Source organism: Engraulis encrasicolus, unplaced genomic scaffold (genome assembly GCF_034702125.1).
Source record: "Engraulis encrasicolus isolate BLACKSEA-1 unplaced genomic scaffold, IST_EnEncr_1.0 scaffold_61_np1212, whole genome shotgun sequence".
In the NCBI taxonomy this organism is placed as follows: Eukaryota; Metazoa; Chordata; class Actinopteri; order Clupeiformes; family Engraulidae; genus Engraulis; species Engraulis encrasicolus.
In genome coordinates this window covers 45,585-63,262 of record NW_026945939.1, presented here as the reverse complement: position 1 = coordinate 63,262, position 17,678 = coordinate 45,585, and the positions used below count along the sequence as shown (strand labels likewise).

General features: G+C 42.6%; 1 protein-coding gene across 1 annotated transcript in view; it reads right to left on the bottom strand.

Moving 5' to 3' along the window:
- The window catches only part of LOC134444597 (NACHT, LRR and PYD domains-containing protein 3-like), a gene marked incomplete at its 3' end in the record, with an annotated part of 67,079 nt that overhangs the window by 35,930 nt on the left and 13,471 nt on the right, over nt 1–17,678 (bottom strand). Inside the window, exons 9-11 of the mRNA XM_063193856.1 lie at nt 13,673–13,846; nt 6,921–7,094; nt 6,643–6,816 (exon numbers count right to left, since the gene is read on the bottom strand). Coding sequence (XP_063049926.1) covers nt 6,643–6,816; nt 6,921–7,094; nt 13,673–13,846 — 522 coding nt within the window. The remainder of the gene's footprint in view (nt 1–6,642; nt 6,817–6,920; nt 7,095–13,672; nt 13,847–17,678) is intronic.

Sequence of the window (17,678 nt, the reverse complement as noted above, 5' to 3'; positions counted from 1 at the left end):
ATATGTTTTCTTTGTACCGTTCTCTAACTAATGTCAGACCCAGACTTTTTGAAAATGGCAGTATTTTGTTACTATTTCACAATTAACCTTTCGTCCCAACTTCTAATGAGTTGGGGTTTGTATCAAAATGGGTACATGTTTGTGACCGATTTGATAAAATCAGGATGACAACTTGGTCTCAGACAATGCGAAACGAAACGCAGAACGCGTAGCTAACCCCATCGACGGTATGGGTAATAGGGGAGTAATTTGGCTACACTGCATATCGGGTGTGTTGGGGGGTGAAAGCTAACCTCAATTTCTCCCTGGGTCACGTCTCGTATACCGTCTCCTCCTCTTTTCTTCCCCTACTCGAACCATCTCCTACACCTCCTCTTCATTCTGCACCACCTGTGCGCTCGCGGCTCCAGCCCCACTGTCTGTCCCAACCTGAGATTGAGCTGTCTGGCAGTGGTTCCCCATCTCCCACGGGCCGAAACATGAGCGCGAGCTTATGCTGTTAGTTTTAAACAAGTCAGTGATTTTAGCACATTTTGTTGGGCCCTCTTTTAGCTTTTGCTTTCTCTTTTTCTTGCGCTTGTCATAGCCACTCTTTTCTTTCTCCATTTTGCGTCCTCTCCGTCGGCCAGTTTTAACAGCATAGCTAGTCAACTACATTTGGGGTGATGATGAGTTTTTTCAAAAGAGGGTCTGTAGGGAGGGGCGAGCCTTCGAGAACCAAAGCATTTCATTGGACTAGCCCAATGTGCATCAAGAGATGGAGACTAGTCTCTGAGCCCAGCGGCACCGAGACTGTATGACGCTATCGGAGGGATTAAAATTACGACTCTGCATCACGCGAAAGCATGGGCGAGAAAATATCTCAAGTAGCCTAGCCTACTTTTCTTGCTTTCACTAAGGCTGTGGATTCTGCTAGTTGGCCTCCATTACACGAGCGTCTTGCATGCACCCGTGTTAGGACTACTAAAAACTATGAACATCACAAAGGTGATGAGGATTTCGCCCCTTAATTCTTAAAAAAATGCAACATGGAGCGGTGTTTCCGTTATGCAGGCTATTGATAGCTGTAGGTCGCAGAATCCTCAAAAGTTTCATCATAACTTTTGTAGACTGTTTCAGCAGCTCCTGTTGCAAATCCTCCTCATTACCTTCGACGACTTTGTCGCGAAGGTTATGTTTTGACCACTGTGTATTTATTTATTTATTTTATTATTATTTTTATTACCTTCGCGAAGGTTATGTTTTGACCGCTGTGTATTTATTTATTTATTTGTGAATATGTTTGTTTGTTTGTTTGTACTTCGTATAACTCAGACAGAACTGAGCCGATTTTTATGAAATTTGGTGGGATGATTGGTCATGACCCAAGGAACAATCGATTAGTTTTTGGGAGTGATTGGGTCAAAGGTCAAGGTCAAAATGTTTGTTTGTACTTTGTATAACTCAGACAGAACTGAGCCGATTTTTATGAAATTTAGTGGGATGATTGGTCATGACCCAAGGAAATATCGATTAGTTTTTGGGAGTGATTGGGTCAAAGGTCAAGGTCAAAAACGTAAATTGAGCCGATTTTTATGAAATTTAGTGGGATGATTGGTCATGACCCAAGGAACAATCGATTACTTTTTGGGAGTGATTGGGTCAAAGGTCAAAGGTCAAGGTCACGAAAAGGTCAAAAACGTAAATTGAGCCGATTTTTATGAAATGTTCTGGGATGATTGGTCATGACCCAAGGAACAATCGATTACTTTTTGGGAGTGATTGGGTCAAAGGTCAAGGTCAAGGTCACGAAAAGGTCAAAAACGTTTTTCTTTGCCAAGCACTATATGCCAGAACAACGTGTGCATGCGGAATTGAATAAGAGGTCAAGACTGGGCCAAAAATATAATATTACGATATTCCGGTCCGATTTACATGAAACTAACACCAAAATTTGGAGAATGTTATGCCCCACACTCTGAAGATGGCCAGAAAAAAATAAGTGGCGTAGGCGAAGGTTTGCGCTCTACCGAGTGCCCATTCTAGTTTGTGAATATGTTTGTTTGTTTGTTTGTACTTCGTATAACTCAGTCAGAACTGAGCCGATTTTTATGAAATTTAGTGGGATGATTGGTCATGACCCAAGGAACAATCGATTACTTTTTGGGAGTGATTGGGTCAAAGGTCAAGGTCACGAAAAGGTCAAAACCGTAAATTTGCGATATCTCGGTTAATTGGCATCCGATTTAATTATCTTAATTATTTTTATACAGTATATATATAGGTTCTTTGTTGATTTTTAAGCACCGTGAGCATCTGCACTTTACCAATTTCGTTGTACCTGTACAATGACAATAAAGTTTCATTCATTCATTCATTCATTCATTCATTCATTCATTTTTTTCATTCATTCATTCATTCATTCATTCATTTGCCTGAAACCAGTGCCAAGATGTGCAGAATTCAATTTCCGATCTTGTGATGTGCCACACGTCATGGTGGTGTCCATATGTTTTTTAGCGTTTGGGGGTCAACGGTCTGTGGGGTCAAGACCTTGCGAAATGCATGTTTCTCATCTTAACTCGGTCAATTCTGGACTTTTTGGATTTTTATTGTCTATGTGGCTCCAGTGACTTTTCTTTGCCAAGCACTATATGCCAGAACAACGTGTGCATGCTGAATTGAATAAGAGGTCAAGAATGGGCCAAAAATGTAATATTACGATATTTCGGTCCGATTTAAATGAAACTAACACCAAAATTTGGAGAATGTTATGCCCCACACTCTGAAGATGGCCAGAAAAAAATAAGTGGCGTAGGCGAAGGTTTGCGCTCTACCGAGTGCCCATTCTAGTTGCATGTTGTTTTAACGATGTGGAAATTTCCATGATCAAGTCTACTCGAATCAATGAAATGCGCGACGAAACACTTCACGTCAACTGCCAGCCAAACAGCGCGTGTAGCCTTAACAGTCATCATTCGGGGATGTCTGGTCAAAAGGCTTTTTATTAATCTCTGAAACATCCTTAGTTTGAAAGACAGCTTGATGATGGGAAGAGGGGGCGAGAGAGAGAGAAAGGTGTGTGCCTGTCGGGCGCCTGCCCGTGTGACGGCACTGGGAGGGAGAGGGAGAGCGAGAAGTCAGATCATCAAATAACCTAACTTTTAAACAATATGCAACCTAGAAATGCTAAATCCCTCTTGGCATAGGCCTATACGTTTACAAATGATCAACCGCTATCTTTGTGAGGAGAAATGGATTCGTTGGGTGTATACATTTAGGCTATCATGTGTAGCCTGACTTGCGCTGTTCATTCCCTTGGTCCTTGTGACGGGAGGAGACTTTGGCGATACTGCGCATCTACTGCCACAACTGAAATCAGATGATTTTTTTTGGATGTTGCAAACTGAGCGTCACACTATTGTCAAAGTATTTCAAACTTAAGCTACACTTGTTATTGAGCATATGTGTTGGCTTCCAAACTAAAATTAAACTAAAAAATCTAAGTAAATGTAGGCCTAGACTTGCATGATGGAAAGAACAATGTAATGTAGCCTAGGCCTATCAAAGTGTAAATTTCCTTACATTATGAAATTGTATGCCTCATCACTGCTAGTGTTTTGGTTTGATGCCCAACAAGTTGCTGAAATTGTGCACAGTAGCCTAGCCTATGCCAAAAAGCCTATTACTTAACCATGTTTGTTCAATATAACACAGTAACCAACACTGCCGTGCAAAACAAGTACGCAGTAACTCGAAAATGGTCGAAATTGAGTTTAGCTCGGAAATGGGCTTTAAACTACCTCATTTGTCTTGTGTCAAAACATGGTGGTCCAACATCGTCCCGTTTTAGAGAAAAATCATTTTGAAAGTGCAAAAATGACAAAAAAATAGTTACTGCAGTGTTGGATTTAAGGTTACGTCGTGAGAAACAGAAACGCAGTAAGTCTGTGAGTTACTGCTGCACTTTCCAATGGGAATGGTTTGGGAGTAGACAGTGATAGGCAAGAACACAGTAACTCCTGCAGTAACTCCATTTTGTGGCAGTAATACCAGCCAAGAACGCAGTAACTCCGTTTTTTGTGGCAAAAAGACACATAAATGTTGTTTTTTCAGGGTTTTTTGTGTGCATTTAATTTCTATCCTAAAAACGCATCACAAGGAAGTGTCACCACCACTTTATCGACAACACAGTTGTCGCGCCATATTGGAAACTTTGAAGCCTTTTTTCTCAGTTTGCCAGATTCTGAGTTACTACGTTCTTGTTTTGTAGGGCAGAATAGGCCTATAGGGTGGCCATACATTCGTCTTTAGGACGGACCGTCTTTCTTTAATAATAATTTTCAGATGTACGGCACAGCATTAAGCCAGACACCTGGTTGATTAANATGCATTAAAATGCATGAAATTGCATCTAAAAAACNTTTTTTTTTTTGTGTTNGAAACCCCAAACCCCCCATCCAAAAATATGTCCGCCTTTTCACTGTCGCAGAAACCATAACGGTTCACAATGATTTTCGGAACGGTTCCGGGACGGTTGTGAAAAAAGTTCATTTTAATCCCTGGTTCCACGCCAACTCTGCTAGTTAGCCTCCGTTACATGAGCTCAACCAGGGCGGGCCTCTCTTCCTCGCTCGCCTTCTTGAAACACTGTTTCGCTGTCTTGTTCTCTCGCCTTTTGGGCCTGTCTGCGTTCTGCCTTTATCTGTTTAACACCAAATCGCTCAGCACCGATGCAGACGATGAAGGTGCACATCGTTTGGAGCTGCTGGTCTACACCCCCTCTCAATGATGCCTCAACAACCGTCTACGTCTTTGTCGAACTGGCGCCACTCAGACTCCTTGTGTGCTGCTGGCCACAAGACCCTGCGATGTTCAGATGGATTGGGGGCGAGCTGAGCTTGGAGGTTCTGGACACTGTGGGTTGACTCAGGGTCCTGCTCCTCCTCCGTCTTACCAGGGGCCGCGCTGTGCGTTGCTCTGCTTGCTTCCTCCTCGTACAGCCCATCTTCGTCTGATGGACCCTCAGACCTCTTAGGTTCTTGCAGCTTTTGCCACACATACAGGATACTCTCGTTGTCGTTAATCCATTACTCATGTTCTGTACCAGAAGGTCCGTCCATGTGGGGTGCTCATCCTCCCCCCCTCTCGAGCACCCCTGGGGGTATCTTTCATTAGGGCTTTCCGTAGCTTAGGTGGGTGCTCCCTCACGGGTGATCAGACCCACTAAGCCATGTGTCGCCCCTTTTGATCCACACAGTCACCTCGAGGTTCTCTCAGCTGCCTCACAGATGTCTCTGGTGGCTTTCCTTTCTTGAGCACCTCTGATTCCAAGTAGCCTGAGTGATCGGTGCAGGCTATGTCCTGGAGATCCTCTGCAACCCACGTCTATTGGCTCACAGTGGGCCCTCCACCCTGTCAGCTTGCAGTCCTCCACTAGTCCCACGTACTTCGCCTTTTTCCGCTCAAAAGCTTCCTCAATCCGGTCTTCCCAGGGGACTGCAAGTTCCAATAGCACCACCTGCTTTGCACTCTCTGATGTCAGGACCATGTCTGGCTTGAGTGTAGTGCTGGTGATGTGAAACGTCAATTGTCTCCCCAGGTTCACCTTCAGCTGTCAGTCACCCGCTGTGGATAGCAGCCCAGATGGGACCTTTGGCTGTGACTGAGGCCTCTCTCCGGCCCTGACGAAGGCAATGTGTGGCCTTGCTAAGGGCTGGTGCTTGCTTTGCTGGATTTCAGCACAGATGGTGTCCGCTACTGCCTTCAACACCTGGTCATGGCGCCATCTGTACCTCCCCTCTCCCAGGGCTTTCGGGCAGCAGCTTAAGATGTGCACCAGCGATCCTCTTGCAGGGCATAGAAGACAAGATGGTGCTTCAGCTAGCCCCCAGCAATGCAGATTGGCTGGACTTGGTAGGACGTCATACACTGACTGGATCAGAAACTTCTTGCTGGCTCTGACCTCTAAAGTTCTGACCAGGTGATCTTCTGAGTTAGTGCATGCTCCCAATTGGTCCAAGCCCCCTGCTGACGCATGGCCACTGTTTTGCTCTTCCACCTTTGCTCGGACCTCTAAGACTAAGCTAATTAGGGTTGTAAATAATGATCGAAATGTATCGATATATCACTATAATCTGAGGATTGAATCCAATCGCATCGTGTCGTGGAGCATTCTCTAGTATCGAAAATAATCGAATCGCTGGCCACTGCCCAATACCCTAGCTCCATAACATAGTTGAAGTGGAAAAGCAATTGGAAAAAGACGAATCAAATCGTATTGTATCGTGGGGCATTCAAGTATTGAAAATAATCAAAACGCATCGCATCGAATGATAAAATATCGATATTGAATCGTCATGGAGGCTGTGATTTACACCCCTAGCTAAGCTCCTCCTAAAAAATTTACGAAACTACACAGGGGTGGGAAATCAGGACAATTGTGGTATTTGGTATTCCCCCCCCCCCCCCCCCAATTACTAATTCTGCGATATAAAAAGCCATTGGTCTGTTCCGCTGTATAATGTGAAACAACTACTGGATAAACCATGAGCATGCGGATGTTAAGTGTCAACGACCAGAAGGACAGTGGTGTTTATATTATTATGAAATACCTTGTATATATATACAGAGAGTGAGAGAGACAGAGAGTTTGAGATTTACCTCAGCGCTTCTAGAACACAGTTTCTGCTCCTCAGTCCACTGCACAGTAGTTGGAGTCCATCATCTCCAATGTGGTTGTCACTGAGATCCAGGTGTCTGAGCTTCGATGAGTCTTTGCAGAGGATGGTGGCTAATGTTGCACAGCTCTGCTTAGTGAGCTTACAGCTATCGACCCTGAAGGGGAAATGTTCAACCAGTGACTAGACACTCTATTGACAAGAATCAATAATAAAATAAATGAAGAGCTATATTATAATACAAATGCCTATGAGATTTACCTCAGTGCCTTCAAAACCAAGTTTGGGCTCCTCAGTCCTATACACAGATTCTTGACTCCAACATCTCCAATGCAGTTGTCACTAAGATCCAGGTTTCTGAGATTTGATGATTCCTTGCAGAGGATGGATGCTAGTGTTTTACAGCTCTGTGATGTGAGCAGACAGCCATTGACCCTGAAGGGGGAAACAGCAGCCAATGACTAGAATCACTATGTTTACAAAATGTTAAAGTGACTGTATTATATTAAATGCCTTGCCATGACAAATGACCCTTCAGAATCACTTAAGAATTGTCATTAGTAATATTGACCATAACTCATGAAATTACTCATTCTGCAGCATGAGTAGCCATTGGTCTGTTTTGTTGCAAAATGTAAAACAACTAGGCCATTAGCATGCAGATGCCAAGTGTCAAAGACCAGCACGACAGTAGGATTTACAAAGTATATTATTATAAAAATGTTATATATATAACCTCAGTGTCTCCAGTGCAGAGGTGGGGATCTCCAGTCCACTGCACAGTGTTTCCCAACCACTGTGCCGCGGCACACTACGTCAGGTGTGCCGTGGAAAATTCTTGGGGATTTTTTTTTTTTTTCTGTGAATTCATCGTTATTATCAGCAAATAATGCCTATGTCATTTTCTAGTAGCCTAGTGTCTGCTGTTGACTGGCGTCCTAAGCATGAAATAATTCCTTATCACTAGGTGGCAGCAGGTAGCGAATTGCATTGATGTATCTTCAGTTGCCTAACAAAATAATGTCCATCAGCTGCTAGTCAAAACAATCCTAACGTGACTGATAGGCCAAGTTTGCTAGCGCTGTTTCATCATTAATTAGGTCAGAAAACCAAAATCCGACCCTGAAACAGATTTGTGTTTTGCTTACAACCTTACTGAAAAGTTAAACGAGTGAGGTAGTGGCATGATTGAGCACACAACGTAGTTTGTTGGTCCGCGTGCTTTCTAGTCGAGTGTGAGGATGCCGAGACCCTTCAAGACAATCCAACTGCCGGTAGGCTAAGCATAATTAGCCCGGTTTTAGGGAAAGGGGAAAGCGATTACCTCCTGTTACCTCTCGGGGAAACTTGCACCTTTGTCACAAACACCCCAGGCACAATTTTTAATCAGTTTTAATAATAATATGCCCGTAATATCTTGCATTTGAAAACATGAGATTTCCGCTTTGAGTTCATGGAGCGCTGTCAATCTGTCCGACTTCTTCTGACCGACCTCGTCCTTTAGCAGCGCTGTGATTGTGGTCAAACAGCATTTTATGGCGGGCCTTAGCCAAAGGTGAAAGACGCATAGGTTTCACATTAAGATTAAGTGAGTAAAATATACAGAGATTGATATTTGTACATATGCATTGCCAGTGAAATATTTCCCAAATATTGCTACTGTCAGAATAAGCATTATTTTCTGTATTCCTGCTAATAAAATGCTTTTGGACAGAAAAACAATGTATAAATTGTAGGCCTACTTTGAAGTTTATGGCTTCTTTAAAGGATAGTTCCGGCGTAAAATGAAAGTTTCACCATCGCTTTCCCATGCCACATAATGTATCTAATGATGAGCCATTCCGGGCAATGCCGCGCCGTTATGGAGTTAGCTTATTTTAAGCTTTTTGGTGAAAAACGCAGCCAACGTATCACGGCGGGGCCAATTATAAACCTATTCTTTTCTGATGTTTCCCCGCTATAAACAACTTAAAAAACGCTACACACTTCATCACAAAGGTCTCGTCAATCAAACCGAGGCACAGAGAATCTTTCACTGGCCAGTGTTTTCAGAGGTGTCTCACTGTTGCAACTCTCTGACCCGGATGCAGGCTACTCAATCAGGTGGCTAGGTAGGCTAAACAGGGTCCGCGGTTCGCACCGGCTACGACCGTAAAATGAAAAGCTGGAACCCCGACCGTTTTCACCGACTGCCACTGTCTAAACCAGCCATATTACGGGAATGGCTAATAGCATTAGAAGTGGACGAAACTGACATAAAAACCCGGAGGGATCGCTACTACCGTGTGTGGAGGGAGCATTTCGAGGATGATGGATGATGGCTACAAGAAGAGTAAGGGAGATGGAACACCTAAACGAAACCGTCTAAAGAGGAATGCTGTGTCAAAAAGGCGCATGGCTATGGAGGTATGTTTGAAGAGAGAGAAACATGTGTAAATGTGTCTGGCTCATGAATCTTGACTGTCTGTGAATCTGTGAAACTGGTTGCAACACCGCGCGTCTTTGCCAGCAAGCACTCTGTTTTGGGAAGGCATAGCCTACAGGTACAGTAAATGTAGCCCACTACAGGAAATAAATACACTGTCAAAACAAAATAGCGCGGGATGGCAAGTGAAATTGTGAAATTGTGCGACCTGAGGCATTCGATGTGGTTGATGTCAAGCATGCTAGAGTAGTTTCAGTGAAGTAGACTCTAATGACCAGGGCGCGCGAGGTCAGATGGACCATTACGCAACGGAGGAGGGCTGGAGGAATTTATAAAGTCGTACTAGAAGTACTCTTACAGATGTAAATACACCACCAGTGGTGTGTTATTACAAAGCTGAATCCATGTTATATTATACCGTGTTGCAATTACTTTGTAAGAGTAGTCTGCCTACCTGTAGGCTACTCTCCATGCAACTCTCAAATCTGCTGCCTGCACACACGGTAGCGATCCCTCCGGGTTTTTACGCCAGTTTCGTCCACTTCTAATGCTATTAGCCATTCCCGTAATATGGCTGGTTTAGACAGTGGCAGTCGGTGAAAACGGTCGGGCTTCCAGCTTTTCATTTTACGGTCGCAGCCGGTGCGAACCGCGGACCATGTTCAGCCTACCTAGCCACCTGATTGAGTAGCCTGCATCCGGGTCAGAGAGTTGCAACAGTGAGACACCTCTGAAAACACTGGCCAGTGAAAGATTGTGTGGTCCGATGACATTCTCTGTGCCTCGGTTTGATTGACGAGACCTTTGTGATGAAGTGTGTAGCGTTTTTGAAGTTGTTTATAGCGGGGAAACATCAGAAAAGAATAGGTTTATAATTGGCCCCGCCGTGATGCGTTGGCTGCGTTTTTCACCAAAAAGCTTAAAATTAGCTAACTCCATAACGGCGCGGCATTGCCCGGAATGGCTCATCATTAGATACATTATGTGGCATGGGAAAGCGATGGTGAAACTTTCATTTTACGCCGGAACTATCCTTTAAGAAGTGAACATTAAGTGCACTTTTTATTTGAAAGAGGAAATATAAAATATGACTAAAAAAATACAGTTTTGTGTTTATTTGATTGCTATTCAAGACACTTTGTAGCCGCCTATATTAACAATAGGCTATAGTCATTCTTATCAGAGAATAATTTGTTTTCATTAGTTCATCATTTTTGGTTGGTGGTGCCGCGAGATTTTTTCAAGGGAAAAAGTGTGCCTTGGTCACAAAAAAGGTTGGGAAACACTGCTCTACACAGTTGTTGTAATCCAACATCTCCAATGCAGTTGTCACTGAGATCCAGTTTTCTGAGCTTGGATGATTCTTTGCATAGGACAGATGCAACTGTTGCACAGCTCTGACCAGTGAGCCCACAGCTATCAACCCTGAATGGCAACCATTGACAAGAAGCTCTAATGACAAGAATCAATCCCCTATTAGGTCATTATTTAAAGAGACAATGTTTATGATTGGCCATTACAAATCCATCCATATTTAACAATTTGCATTTGAGCCTAACTTTAACCCAAAGGATTGCATTATACCCTTCAGTCAATCAGGAATGTGTAATCTTGTACGTACAGTGGTGCTCATATGTTTACATACCCCAGCAGAATATACGCTTTCTTGGCGATTTCTCTCAAAATATGAAGGATTACACAAAACCTTTTTTTTCACTCATTGCTAGTGACTGGCTTAAGATATTTATTAGCAGTATTCTGTGTTTACTCTTTCAAAAGCATGATCACAACCCAAACTACCCAAATGACCCTGTTCAAAAGTTTACATACCCTAGTTTCTGATGCTGAATATGGCCCTGTTTAACATCAGGGACCGCTCTAAATTGTTTGTGGTAGTTGTGGATAAGGCTCTTAATGTTCTCAGATGAAAAAACAGCACATTCTTCCTGGCAGAATGGTTGTTTCCTATAATACCTTTGGGTGTCTTGCTGGAACCTCACATTTGAGGTTTCCCCTGAGTGGCTCAATGATGTTGAGATCAGAAGAGTGAGACGGTCGCACAAAAACTTCATTTTATTCTTTCTGAAGCTAATGACGGGTTGATTTGGCTTTCTGTGCTGAAATATTGTCATGTTGGCATGTCCAAACAATGGACCATGTGCAGATTCAAGGCTGATGAGTGTCAGTATTTTTCACAGGGCAATGTATTCATCATTCTGTGAGTATGGACCAAAAGTGTAGTGCATTTGTAACTCAAATGTCCCCATGATATCAATGGTCCATAACTATGTTTTCACAGAAGGCATGGTGTAACTTTCATCATAGGCTCCGTTGACTGTTCTCCAAATGGTACTGTTAATAGTGGCTGAAAAAAGTTCCATATTGATCTAATTTTTCCAAATGACTTTGTCACATGCATTCTGATGCTTCTCACTATGCTATTTGGTGTATCATATGCAAAATAACATGTTTGCATTTTTGTAGTAATGGCTTTCTCCTGGCAACCCCCAACAGCCCATCTTTCCTCAAGTGCCTCTTTCCTGTACAGTTTAAAACATTTTTTCATGTTGTCCTATATTTCACCTGAAGTTATTTTTTGGTTGTCCTATGCCTCCTGAACAATTTCCCTTGCAATGATCATTGCAATGCAATGATTCCCTTGCCCATTGGCTTGATTCCAACCAAACCCCTCATATTGCATTTCTGAATTGAAATTCCAACAGTGCCAACATGACAATATTTCGACACAGAAAGCCAAATCAACCCATCATTAGCTTCAGAAAGAATAAAATGAAGGTTTTTGAGCGACCATCTCACTCTCCTAATCTCAACATCATTGAGCCACTCAGGGGAAACCTCAAATGTGAGGTTCCAGCAAGACACCCAAAGATATTATAGGAAACAACCATTCTGCCAGGAAGAATGTGCTGTTTTGTCATCTGAGAACATTAAGAGCCTTATCCACAACTACCACAAACAATTTAGAGCGGTCCTTGATGTTAAACAGGGCCATATTCAGAATCATGTAAACTTTTGAACAGGGTCATTTGGGTAGTTTGGGTTGTGATCATGCTTTTGAAAGAGTAAACACAGAATATTGCTAATAAATATCTTAAGCCAATCACTAGCAATGAGTCAAAAAAAAGGTTTGGTGTAATCCGTCACATTTTGTGAGAAATCTCAGAGAAAGCGTGTATTCTGCTGGGGTAGCCTATGTAAACATATGAGCACCACTGTATAAACACACACGCACGCACGCACGCACACACACAGACACACACAGTAATTGTAAACACACACACACACACACCTGCGAGCACACATAATGAGGAAGTCAAAAGTTTGATATGCCCACATGCACGCACACACAAGACACAGACACAAACAAAAACAATGTTATGTACCATATACCTACATACTGTATGTTTAAACAAAACAAAAACAAAAACACTTTCAAACTGCAGTATACTACAGAGGGGGGTCAATCGTGCTGCAAACAGAAAAGCAATTGCAATGGCAAAGAACATTGCAAATTGTAAAGAAATGCGCTGCTAAAAGAAAATGATATAGGATTCATAACGAGATAACACACGCAAATGAAAAAAAGAAATGGTATGGTAAGGTATGTTGTCCCAGGCCCAGGGAGAGAGGGGGTTCAAAATTGTATGCCCATTATATTGTATGTACATGTTGGGAGGGGGAGCGCTTTCAGGTGACTCTGTACTGGGCCTGGCCAAAGCTGTCAGCGGCCATGTGCATTCTAAATACTCAAATTTCACTGCATGTATACTTCCGATGCAGGCTGACAATCTGGACAGAGAAGAGTTTAGTCTGACAACCTGGAGAGAAAGGTCTGTAGTCTGTTCACACACTTTCTCTCTCTCTCATGCGCGCGCACACACACACACACACACACACACACACACAGACAGACAGACAGACACACACACACACACACACACACCATGTGGAAAACCATGCTATGTACTGTACTATTATGTAAAACAAAAAACAACCAAGAAGACGAGTCGAGAAACGGACCCCTGGTTCTTAAGACATAATACCATTCCCTTGGTATTTAGTGGTGAGCGTCGCTGTCGAGAGAGAGTTGAGTCACTCTTATGAAAGAACGTTGCTGCCATCGTTAGCAAAGACGCTTTCGAGAATGCCACCCCAGAATCATGTTGAAAACACCACCAATAAACACATTTTAAAACCTCTCGTGTAGCATACATTTTGAAATCACTAACCCGAGTGTCTTGATTCTGCACTGTGAGTCTTCTAGTAGAGCACAGAGATTCTTCACTCCTGCATCTCCTGGTATCTTGCCACTCAGGTCCAGCTCTGTCAAGAGTAAGGGGTTTCTACCCAGAACTGAAGTCAGATACTCACAGGCTTCCTCTGCTGCACTAGTCTTTAACAGTCTGTCAAGTAATATAAAATAATAATATTGGTTACTGTCTTTTATGTTGTATTATTTATTTATAAGCACACACAGTATCTTGAAAATAATGACAAATCAACAATGTTGCATTATGCAACAACCGGCGCCAATGGGTTAATAACTTAATTTCAAAACAGCTCTTGCCTCAGTCTCTTTAGTTTACATTGAGGGTCCTGTAATAGATCAATGAGTAACTTCACTCCAGAGTCTCCAGGGTCGTTTCCTCTCAGGTCCAGCTCCTCCAGGTGTGAAGAGTTTGATTTAAGAGCTGCGGCCAGAGCAGCATATCCTTTTCCTGTTACACCACAGGCTGACAATCTGGAGAGAGAGGAGTTTAGTCTGACAATTTGGAGGGAGAACCAAGAGTTTAGTCTGAAAAACTGCAGAGAGAGGTCTATAGTCTGATCTTGCTCATTGGCTATCCTGACATGAAACACATTTTTTCGGAATTGATCTAACCTGATCATCTGATCTAGCCCGGTGAGCCAGACCCGTACAGCAAAAAGCTGTTCAGGGGTCTAGTGTCTCTCGGTGGAAGTGTGGGCGGGATAAACGGTTGTCTGTCAAAATGCCTCTGTACTCAACGCCACGCAACAGGATGGAACAACCAATCTCCACACACTTCTGTGTAACGTCCAGTGTTCATTTCGTCAACCACGACGATGACGAAAATATTTCGTCAACGCCCCTTTTTCCCTTGACGATGACGCACTAAAAATTGCCTCCAGCAAATAAAAATATGACGAAAATAAAAAAATATTTTCGTCAAGGAGACTAAGACGAGACGAAATGTACAAGACATGGATAAATGGACATTAAAAAATATAATTATTTATAATTAATTTGTAATTGTAGGCCTAAGGCCTAAGTGTCTTGAACTTCATAGGTGATTGCACGCTCACGCTGTGTTGCCTCGCTTGTCTCTGCTGGCAGCCAGCCAGTGCATGGCGCGGCTCAGTCAGTAGTTCTGTAGCCTAGTAGTTCAGTGAGTCCATTTAAGTTGAGTTTAGGTCCTAAAACATTCCCAGAGAAAGAGAAAAAATAGCCGACGTTGAGGGAAGTGTTAATTTTGAAACATGTTCAACAACCCTCTTGTCCATGACGAAGACATGTGTTTCTGCAGTAATGACAGTCGTCGCGCCAATCCTCCTCTGATACTGTCATGTTAAACCTCCTCGAGCTTCCACTATTCTCCATTTCACTTTTCGCTTTTCTGCTTTTGCTTAGGCTGCCCGGCGTTCGTTGTCTGTTCTTTTTTTGTAATGTTTGCTATATTTGTTGTTTAACCACATGAGTAGGCAGTTCGCAAGCAAATCATGAAGGTCGGATTTGTGAATTTATTTAAATCAGTCACCGCGGGAGCGCGCGCCAGCGGGGGGAAAGTTGGCCTGTCTAAACAGAGGCACGGCTACTGTAGTTTTGAAAAGAATCAATGGATGGGCGATCGCTAAGGAGTTTTAAACTGTTGAGATTTGAAACTTGTTCTCGTCGAGAGCAACGCTAAAAGACCCAAGGAAGTCGACAGCATTTCCATGCGTCTTCCCAAGTTCCAAAAACTCTTTTCAGGTCATGCTTATCGAGCCTCGACACCCCCTACAAACAAAACAGCATTAGTGTTTAAATATTTGTATGTGCATGTCCTTTCTATCGTCCAGTCTGCATACCCCTGCCTAACTATTTTTCCTGGGACTTTTGCAGGGCATACGAAGTGTGCTCGCGCAATCTATTTAAGCCTATTCCACGCATGCCGAAGGAGTCATTATTGCTCGCATTGCCAATTGAAAACAAAAAACGCTAACTTGCATAGTCTAACATCAGCAATATTTTATCTGACTCGTGGTCATCGGGAAGCCACTATCAGGGAGACTTCTTGAACTTCATGGAGACTTGGGATGTCTGGTCTTCCCACTGCCGGCAATCTGCAGGCTGTAAGTCACGCGGTCAGGTGAAGAAGAGCATGTAGGCTAGCTTCCTCCGTGATCAAACTCAAAATCAAATAATATGCAGCAGCTTCTAATGCACGAGAGAGAGAGAGAGAGAGAGAGAGAGAGAGAGAGAGAGAGAGAGAGAGAGAGAGAGAGAGAGAGAGAGAGAGAGCAGCCTGCACCTGGAAGTGTGTGTGTGTGTGTGTGTGTGTGTGTGTGTGTGTGTGTGTGTGTGTGTGTGTGTGTGTGTGTGTGTGTGTGTGTGTGTGTGTGTGTGTGTGCGTGTGTGTGCGCGCGATGCTCTTTTGCTCTGATGTTGAAATGACTGATTTGGGTTTTGGTGGAAAATGACCAAGTAACAAGGTGAATATTTGCTGCAATAGGCTATATTAGTAATACTTTCTGAAATAACAGTAGCCATTGTAGGTTATTTATTTTACACCACAATATTGACTAAGATGACTAAAATTTGAAATATTGACGAAAATGACTAAAACGACTAAAATTTGACTATGACTAAAATTGATTTTCGTCATTTTGACTAAGACTAAGACTAAATTGGGAAGGCAATGACTAAAATATGACTAAGACTAAAATTGATTTTCGTCATTGTGACTAAGACTAAGACTAAATAAAAAAAAGTTGACGAAATTAACACTGGTAACGTCACAGCTGTCTTTCAGAACGTACACGCGACACGCCCCTTTGTAGGTGAAGCGGCAACTTCAAGCCGTCATAGCAGTGAATGCGTGTGATCACCACAGCCACAAACAAGTTTCCTAATAATTCATAATATCGTGTTTTCACCTACACAGTTCAAAAATGCCTCGTTTTCAACCACATGGCCCAGCTAAATGTTGAACAATTTGGGACTTGGTTATATTTATGATTGTTGTCAATATGGCATGTTCGGTGTTAGCTAGCTAGCTGTGTAACTAATACACTTCTGGATACCTAGCTCTGTGTAATTGACGACAGGTTGGCTAGCCGCTAGCTCGATAGACTGTCATTCCCATCTATTTAGTAAGCTACTTAAAGACTTTCAAAGCTCCCAAATGTCTCATTTTTAATTAAATGGATCTGATTAGAATTTGGGGCAGGCATATAATGGCTGGATACATAGCTCTGTGTTATTGACGACAGGTTGGCTAGCCACTAGCTTGGTAGACTAGGTGTCATTCCCATCTATTTAGAAGCTACTCAACGACTCAGCTCCCAAATGTCTCGTTTTTAATGGCATGTACCTTATTAGAAATTGGGGCAGCAATTTCATTCTACACCTACAGTAGGCCTAGTGGTCTGATAATAGCGTGTGACTATCTGGTTCTGTAAAATGCTCAAATTAGCTTACTGAGCTATCTTAAAACATTGAACGATCAAATGGTAATGTGTTGTGATCTATTTGTGTCCGATAAGTTCATGGTGTATTTTTACATCAATCCATGTCAGCCACGAAATGTATTATCATCCATGCTTTTTAAATTAAGTAAAAACTTTCGTGCTGTAAGTAGCACGGACGGCCACGTTGTTTCTTCTGTTTCCTGTGTTTACTAGGTAGCATGGCCCCCATCGCGATTTGATTGGCCCTGTCATCGGATAACTTTCAGCCTCGCAAAACGACCGGGGTCCGCTAGACTGCCCCCGGGAGTACATTCAATTTGCGGTCACTAGGGGCCTCTAGATTTCTAGGCTACATCTGATCCAAATAGAGTGTTTCTTTACAGTCAAATTGCGCATTGGCATTGGCAATACAGTAGACCTTGGCATATATCATGGAAATCTTCCAGAAACGAAATCGGAAAATGTGTACATTATGACAACTGGATCAGACTACACAAAGCCTTCCAATCAAATTACAATTGAAATTACAATTGATTAGCATTGTAGACAATACGTGTTTGGATTGCTTATATGCACATTCCTATGTCCATAGCTAGGGTTACACGGCAAAGTTTTAACCCATAGAGGTCTAATTGCCCTTGAGAGGGCAATTTGACATGTCTCCAAAAACAAATCTGTAACTCTGTGAGTTTTTGTCATTGAAACACATAAGTTACACCATTAGAAACCTCAGACCTTCCATATTTCATATATATATATATATATATATATATATATATATATATATATATATATATAAAATAAATTATATAGCTGGCCCAATTTAAAGAAAGTGAAAAGAAATCTTCGCATATTCTGTACTCTCTGCCTGTAGCAGCCACACC